Source organism: Bombina bombina, chromosome 1, assembly GCF_027579735.1.
Source record: "Bombina bombina isolate aBomBom1 chromosome 1, aBomBom1.pri, whole genome shotgun sequence".
In the NCBI taxonomy this organism is placed as follows: domain Eukaryota; kingdom Metazoa; phylum Chordata; class Amphibia; order Anura; family Bombinatoridae; genus Bombina; species Bombina bombina.
This window is the reverse complement of record NC_069499.1, coordinates 1,095,798,065-1,095,807,252: the sequence shown is the minus strand read 5'-3', so window position 1 is coordinate 1,095,807,252 and position 9,188 is coordinate 1,095,798,065. Positions and strand designations below refer to the sequence as shown.

At 30.9% G+C, this 9,188-nt stretch overlaps 1 protein-coding gene across 1 annotated transcript; it reads left to right on the top strand.

Annotated features, from left to right (window-relative positions):
- Nucleotides 1-526: 526 nt before the first annotated feature.
- On the top strand, nucleotides 527-8,739 carry CBLN4 (cerebellin 4 precursor). Its single transcript, XM_053693772.1, has 3 exons — nucleotides 527-1,248; nucleotides 3,162-3,278; nucleotides 7,480-8,739. The coding sequence occupies exons 1-3, from the start codon at nucleotides 958-960 to the stop codon at nucleotides 7,675-7,677; spliced, it is 606 nt and encodes a 201-aa protein (XP_053549747.1). The 5' UTR covers nucleotides 527-957; the 3' UTR covers nucleotides 7,678-8,739.
- The last annotated feature ends 449 nt before the right edge of the window (nucleotides 8,740-9,188 follow it).

Here is a 9,188-nt window from a genome sequence, read left to right as displayed (position 1 = left end):
TATTATCTTTCTATCTATTATCTATCATCTATCTATCTATCTATCTATCTATCTACCTGTCTATCTATCATTTATCTTTCTATAGTCTCTCTCTCTATATATATCTATCTAATCTATCTATATAATCTGTCTATCATATATCAATCTACGTATCATCTATCTATGATCTATCTACTATCATCTATCTATCATCTATCTATCTATCTATCTATCTATCTATCTATCTATCTCTGTCTATCTGTCTATATATCCATCTATCGATCAATCTATCTAGTCTATGTGTCTATTTCGTATGAGAAACACACTAAAACATTGCACCTTTTAATTTTTTTTAAAAAAACTACTATAATAAAAAGTAAGTATATTTGGCTTGAAAAAATGTACAAAATGTTTCTTGATTTAATTGATAATTAGTAAACAACTCAAACAATGATATTGTGCAATGCATACACTGGGATACTAGTTGAGCTGACTGAGGGCAGTGCAGCTTTATTATGACACAACGCTTTGGGGAATTGTGGTAAGAACTACTATCTGCAAGCACCCTGGCAAAGGAAATCAGACTCAGGATCTGAGCTGCTGGCAGCATTGAGCTACCTCTGTAATCAATACAACACTGCATCTAAGCTCAAGCAGATAGAGAGGATGATCTGATACAGAGGAAATCATGGCAACGTCAACTCTTTTGTTTTTCATGTTTTTTCTCATCAATAATTTACTTTAGGGCTTTTTGGATGTACTGTCCTGGAAAAAGGAAGTATTGGGAAGTGTTGAATATTTTGGAAGTGGACAAGATTGTAAAAGGACCAAACAAGGAAAGAGAAGACTAATTATTGAAAACGGGAGGAAAATATTTTGAGCACTCTAGTGGTGCTTTTTTTTTTTTTTTTTTTTTTTTTGCAGCATTGCTGATAGTGGATTAGAGAGATACGAAGTGTGAATAGAAGGGTGCTGAAAATGTGGTTCTGCAGGAAGGAGCTATCCATGGTCCTGACAGTGCTGATTGCCAGTCTGTCACTTCACTCTCCGGCTCTCGCACAGAATGACACTGAACCTATAGTTTTGGAGGGCAAATGTTTGGTGGTTTGTGATTCTAATCCTGCTACTGATTCCAAAGGATCTTCCTCTTCTCCTCTAGGAATTTCAGTCCGGGCTGCTAACTCTAAGGTCGCTTTTTCAGCTGTCCGGAGCACAAATCATGAACCCTCAGAGATGAGCAACAAAACTAGGATTATCTACTTTGATCAGGTACAAATAAAGAAAATCTCAATCACATTTAAACGCTGGTTATGAATATGTGTCTAATGTTTGTTGTTCAGTCTACTTAAACTATAGCAAGTTACGGTTGTATAAAATATGACTGAAGAGGAAATCAACAGGTGCGAGTTAGGAGCTTGGTGTTAAAGGGGTCTTTCGAACTCTGGAAATGCATCCAGAAAGTGCTCAAAGCTACATTCAATTCACAGCTGTCCTGATTTAGTACATTTTTCAATCTAATTAATATTTCATGCACTTTATTATTGACTGCTGTAATTAAGCATTTGTAAACATGTCAATATATTACAGCCTCATAATCTCGATTGGTTTTCAGTAGATGCAATTTATGGTGGCTATTGCTATCCACAGAAATCACTTTTATTTAGACTACAAATGGTTTCATGTGGTACTTCATGCACAGAATCCCAGGTGTCACGTTTTTATTTGTAAAAGTATTTTAAATAGGCTGTATATCAATGTGTATATATTTATAATGAGCTATTTGGGATAGAATAGTATTATTTACACAAAACCAAGATATTACACAGTGAGGTACAAAGGCACAATATATTTAACATAAGAACAAAATAAGTAATACATTAACATACCGATGAGGAAGTAATAAAAACTGTAAAGACTGTTACATTTAAATCAATTTGTTATTTTACATAATATAATTTATAAAATATATACTTCTGTAGAATAAGGATGTTGACTGTTCAGTTTAAAAAGAGCAATGCAGTAAAAAAGAACTTAACAAATTATATAATTAAAGGATTTCCCAAATATAGTGTTGTTTATATTTCCTGTAAGGTGAAAAGGGATTTATAAGAATTTATTATTGAAAACACAGTAGAAAACATTGGTTGTAAAGAAAAGTCATTGGCAGCACATAGAAACAGAGAACCAGTGTGTTTTCTTGGAATTGTATGCTTTCCCAAGCCCAGTGCTGTTTTAGATTGACCTAACATAGAAAACAATGTAGAAGCATAGGTGATTTTAATTAAATAACTTGTTCCATCTCTCTCTCTGTCTGATTGACTCGCCCACTCACTTTCTATGTCTAAGCTGATTAACTATTCGTCTCTCTATTTTTTCAATAAAAAAAATTTACAATGAAAAAATAAATCTCCCCACTAATTACACTGTACTACAGAGTTGATTCATTTAATTTGGAGAGTTCCTTAACCCCTAAGTAACACAGCTCTACATGATACCATAGGGACTGAAATTTTCTGAATTATTTGTGATTTAGATTGTATTTCTGATTTTTTGTGTGTTTTCTAATGAACTGATTCTTAGCCAGGGTTTCTGAATGTACTAGCATGCCATAGCACCTGACTGTGGGTGCTACAGAGGAATAAGTATAAATGTTACGTGTGACAGAATGTAAGACATGAATGAAAAGGTTGACAAAAAGTAACATGTTAAACATCCACTATTTACAAATTTTATGTAAACAAGTATTTGTCATAATTGTTTCATTTGAATGGATAGTAACAATCTATTTGCTATTATGTCACTTCCTATAAATGTTATAAGCCTGTTCAATATCACTGGTAATGCAAAAAATAAAAAATAAATAGCATTGGAAATAAAATCTTTTAAAACAATAAAATAGTTTCTGTAATTGTATATACTATGTACTATATGTAAAATCCATTATTGCAATATTGGCTCATTTATGTTAACATGAATATAGAACAAGTAAGGTTTAATGCTTTGCAGACTGTATATTTAAAAGCAGATTTTAAAATCTAATCTGTCTAACCTAAAGCTGCTCTAACATATTTTAATGTAATATTGTTATTAATAGATATGGTTTTATATAAGTAAGCAATTAGAAACTTATGTTACTGCTTGAGTTCTCTCCTTGTAACATACTTTTTTATATGTTTTTTTAGATCTTAGTAAATGTTGGAAACTTTTTTACATTGGAATCTGTCTTCGTAGCCCCAAGAAAAGGTATTTACAGCTTCAACTTTCACGTCATAAAGGTCTATCAAAGTCAGACTATACAGGTATTTATCTCACACTGTACTTTTGTGCTTTTTATGTTTTGTTTCAGAGTTCTTAAACTATTGTGGGAACAAATATCAGCTTGCAATGGTTAATTAAACATAACCTTTTAAAATAAGAGCCCAACTTTACACCTGTCTTAGTCATTTTGCTAGGTAACCATAGATACTGGCTCAAGCATATATAGAAGAATATTTCTTCACATTTTCCTTTAATCACCTATATTAAAACAATGTGTAATGTGGCTAAGTAAAGAATGCAAAATGTCACAGAAATAGTTGTGTACAATAACTTTGTTTTGCATATTTCTCAATAAATACATATGGATATTTAAAGACATATACTTTTTTTGGTTGATGTAACAGTTTTTATATTGTTTCATTATTTTATTGAATCACTTCACATACTTAGTCATTTCTTTCATATTTCACTTTTACCTCCTATGTTCCCTGTTAAATGATACAACTTTGTAATATATATATATATATATATATATATATATATATATATATATATATATATATATATATGTAATACATATATATATATATATATATATATATATATATATATATATATATATAATTGCTGATAAATGCTTCCAAGCTACAGTGTAAAATCCACATATACAGCTGCCCCATACATATTAATGAAGATAATGTGCACAGCAACCAGACATCCTGATTGTATATGGACAGCTTGTGGACTCACCATCCTTCTTGGAGTTCAAATACCAATATATTGGCAGTGGCATAGTTTCTGTTGTATGTCTTTTAAAAGATGACATGCATCTTAAGAATTTTAAGATGCAGTGAATGTAAATGGAAATGATTGTGCTGTTAGAGTTCTTATAGATAAATACAGTATATGAATGAGAATACACAATAGGGGGGGGGGGGCAATTTTAGCATATAACTTTTCCAAATAAAACATACAGTCTATAAAATATTGTGCACATAATATTCTGTGTAATTTTGTATGTATTCAGAAACAAATGATTGGCATCTAAAAATGTAAACTAAGACGAGTATGCAATCTGACAATTAATTGCTAAATAAGTGATTGGGGGAGTCAAATGCGATTCTCATCTCATATGGTTATCACCTTAATGCACTACAATGCCAGTGTGTGCCTAGAAAGATGGCTAAAGTATTGATGTATTTTTCTTTGAAGTATTTTACTTTATGATTATGCTGGTTTCAGGGAATATTTTGTACCAATCAGAGATCCACCTTAAAGGAGAAAATGCAGGTCAAAGACATACGCCACAGTAACTTTAAAATAATCTAAAGTAGCATTGAGATGGCACATTCTGTATATTGCTAGATAAATCTACTTACGTTTAAGTCTACTTACCATAGATGGTTTCATTGTATATATGTATGTATGTATGCATGTATGTACAAATTGGCAATTGATGAACTGATCATATTCATTATCTGAACTAGCATTTTGTAGTATCAGCACAACTCAATTAAAATACAATGTAATGCACCTGATTTGTGCCAGAAAGGTTAATAGCTTTAATAGCTCTAGTTCATGATTTCTAAGCTTTATTTTTTTCTTATCAAAATATGAAGTATCTAGAAGGCTAAAAAGCATTAAAATTATGAAGTAAAAGCATACGTTTGCCCTGCTTGTGCAGGCAGGAATTTACCCTTTTAAATACTCTCATATTTTCTTTAGAAAGATGTTTATCTTTTTGACACCTGATGTAGTTAATAAAACTATACATTTTGTGATTAATTTAAAAAATTGTGTTCTTCATTTTTCTTTGCAATGCCTACAGTTTGGAGCAACCCTATGACAAAAATTTACATTGTAGTCAGGTTGCTTCCATTTCATCTCTGAACATTTTAGCTTAAATTAAAAAATCCCCCATTAAAACTAGAAAATCAATACATTTATATACAGTAAAGAATATAAATTGGTAAAGAGGTAAGAAAAAATAAAGCAAATTACTTAAGCAACTTGGTCTTATATGACCAGTTCAAGAAAACTATATGTAGTTATTTAGTTTAGATACAAAAAAGCTTGATAAAGTTGGTTTGTCCATTTTTTTCATGAGGGTCTGAACTGAATTTGTTCCTTTACTGAGATAGAAAATATTTTTAAATATTTATATAATCAAAATATATATACTGACATCTAAAAATGGCAATTATTTTAGCAAAGTTTATTAATTAAGCCTTAATATTCATAACCAGGAAACACAGACACTAAATGAACACAAAAGGAGCCATTTCATCAGCTGTGGATATTTGTGCAAGTTGGCTGACATTGATCTGTATTGGCACATATTTAAATGGGGGCAAGATAAAAAGTAATAAAAGGGTCATAATGTAATCCTCTTGTTAGATTGGAAAATGCTTTTGTATGTATAGGTTTCTTTTTTCATTTGTACTGTTTCTGATTTTCTGTTAAACAGCAGAATTTAAAACCAGGCCAGGTTTTAAGGAGTTACTTTAATGACTCTATTGACCAGCTCAGCTCTATCTTTCAGGCATTTTATTTAGATTCACACTTTCATATCCAGTACTAATCACCAACCTGTCCTTAATTTTATATTTGTTTTTAACTTTTATTTTTCTAAATAATTTCTTATTTGATCTCTGCTTATATAGCAGTAAATAAATTCAGTTGGAAGAATTTCTAAAAATGTTTAAACTAGTTTTCCAAATGGAAGTCTCCTAGTTGTGCATGCCGGAATGTAAAGTCAAGACTCTGGGGCATGAAATAATTTCCTGAGAGCTTTTTTATAAACAATACAAAAATGTATGCCTCTGTAATGAGCAAACTCATAAACTACAACATAACAAATTTTATACTCATTGATAATCTAAACTATACAAAGAGATTGTATTAAAACAAACCTATCCCTTATTTATTCATTTCAAAGACAATATAACATAAGGCACAAAGACAAAGAAAATCTCTAAAAGATTTGGTTGCTTGTTAAGTGACTTTAACCAATATTGAACCAGATTACAAGTGGAGCACAAACGTTTGCGCAAGAGCGATAAGGGATATCACAGGTGTCTGTCCATGTCCAGTTTATCATTCGTATTATGAGTTGAAAGTAAATGTGATTGCTTAAGCGCAATCGTAATTTACGCTAGAATGATTACCATGACTTCAAAGCTCTGGTTAACTGTTTTGCAAAACTAAAAAGTGTCACAAAACACATCAAAAATACATTACAAAGTACAGTAACACTAATAACACTATAATAAAAATAATTAAAAAATATTACGCAAAAAAGTTATAATGGCGCAAAGATATGAGATCTCAGGTGTTAGAAAAAAAGAAGTCAGGCAAAGGGCTTTAACATTGAGATACATACATATACATGTTTAAAGACGTATAAGTATGTATATTTAAATGTCTATATATGTGCACATATGTATTTACAATACACATATAAACACGTAAATACATGTGTACACATATATAGACATATAGAAGTGTAAATATTTTACATTCCAATGTTCTACACATAGCAGAATATGTTCTAAGTATTTGTAAATAGATATTGCTATATATATATATCTGTAAATATCTATACCTATAATATATATATATATATATATATATATATATATATAAATCTGAATAGATATATATTGTACCACTAAACCATCAACTATATAGACATATTTGTTTATGAATAAATAGAACATATTATTGTATGGGAAGAACATTGGAATGTGAATTATTCATATTTTCATGTCTTGTTAGTACACATGAGAATATGTGACCGTATTTGCGGGTAAGGAGCATTTTATTTTTCCCCCCTTTTTTTTCCTTCATTGATCTATGGAGAAAATACTTGAACGTGCATATGATATTGTAGGTTCTGCTTTTTGTGCGTGTCAGGTTTACTTTCAACTAAAATACGAGCACAACCCAACACGCGCAAAAAGCTTACTTCTAGCTCAATTAATAACGCTCAAGCGGGAGCATTATTAGCAATACACTCGTTAACTGGCTCATTATAGGTCATCATATATATAGTACAGAGTTTCTGAAATTTAAATTTTATAAACTGAAATATAAAATAAGTGAGAGTCCTTTGCATAATTTACTTCATTGCATTGTAACTGCTAGGTAGGTTTGTTAACTTGATTAAAATATGATTGTCTTGGAAGACTAACCGCATGTATTTTTTAATTATGTATAATATGGCCGCTTCTTATACCCTAGGTTAACTTGATGCTTAATGGAAAACCAGTCATTTCGGCTTTTGCTGGAGATAAAGATGTAACACGTGAAGCAGCAACTAATGGCGTCCTTCTCTACTTGGACAAAGAAGATAAGGTTTACTTGAAGTTAGAGAAAGGTAATCTTGTTGGGGGATGGCAATACTCCACCTTCTCTGGTTTTCTAGTGTTCCCACTGTGAAGTCTATGACAATCACCTAACTGTGGACAGTGGACTTACCTCTGACCTTTGTTATTTGAAGGTCATTTTCCCCCATCAATGGATTGATGTTTACTTTATTGATTTCTCATGAGTGAAATTGGATTACACCATAAGGCTCTCAGTCCATTCGCTGAATTCTGGTGATATTTCAAAGAAAATATTTTGTGTGTTTGAAGTATAGTTGGATTAAAGCAGACAATAAATATATATGCATAATATTACAGTATCAAGCTGCTTGCAAGATTTATTCAGATTTCATTTATGGAACTATTTGCTACGAAAAAGGAAAAATATATACCGGGTTTGAAAAAAGGACAAAGTCTTAATCACAAACTTTTGTTGCAATCTTCAATCAACACATACAATATTATTACTATAGCTATTATTTTTTGCTGCTCTACAGCTGTAATTAAATGCTATGTTGGTATTATATTCTGGTACATTTAAAAAGAACACACACATTATCTGTTTCACTGAGGTACATGTGGAATTGAGCAATGACATATGCCTAGAATTGATACTGGTTATAAGTGATCCCAATTCACCTTGATCAGAAAAAAAACATTAGTGAAGTTAATTTGAATTTTCTTGCGAGGTATTTTTAAGCAGCATGTTCCAACATTAAAACAAATAGATCACAACAATGACAAAAAAAATGCTTAACAGACATAAAAGTGATCCATCTTGCATAGCTCTGCAAAACAGCTTAGCTCCGCAGGAAAGGTTCTCTTTTATTTCTCGTTTAATTAGCATGATTGATATTACGCACTTTTGGAAACCTAAGGGACATTTTCTGAAGACAGAACCACTTTATTAGCTTGAGATGAGGACTTTTTATTTGTTAATTTAGTCTTGATTGCACATGACCTATCAGTTGATGCCTTAAAATTCCTAAATATAATTATTTATTTGTGATCTGTTGAAACTAAATTAATATATACAGCCCTTAGATCAATTATTTGCACATTGCAGTATATTTGTAGAGAATCTTAAAGTTACTTATTAGTGTCACTGTAACATAATAAAGGTTAATATGTGTTAGATTCTTTGACCTTTGGGTTTTGGAAATACATATGATTTGGTTTGCTGCTTCATTTGATATATTTATGATTTTACAACGCTAAGCACCTCAGGCTTACACAAATCCTTCCAAAAGGTGACAGGCAAATATCACATTGAGCTAGTTAAACAATTTAATCTCTAAGATGTTTTGACATATACAGAAATATAAGATTTGGCCATCTTGACAGATATTTGAAATTAGTGAAAAACAGAGCCTGGATTGCTATCTGATTGGATATTCATGCTAGAATTATATTAATAACTATGAATAACATACTTATGTAGAAATAACATATTCTTCTAGTTCTGAAACCACCACATATTATTGCACTGTAATTATGACTTATTAAATTAATCGATATAGCTGAAATTTAGGTTTTAAAATCAGGTGATACATATTATTAGATAATAAGACATAGAAGGCAGTG

Bases quoted from the DNA above. Each gene is read 5' to 3' on its own strand.
- CBLN4 (XM_053693772.1), top strand. From the start codon at position 958: ATGTGGTTCTGCAGGAAGGAGCTATCCATGGTCCTGACAGTGCTGATT. The intron at 1,249-3,161 runs GTACAAATAAAG...ATGTTTTTTTAG, and splicing joins GGATTATCTACTTTGATCAG to ATCTTAGTAAATGTTGGAAA. The intron at 3,279-7,479 runs GTATTTATCTCA...CTTATACCCTAG, and splicing joins ATCAAAGTCAGACTATACAG to GTTAACTTGATGCTTAATGG.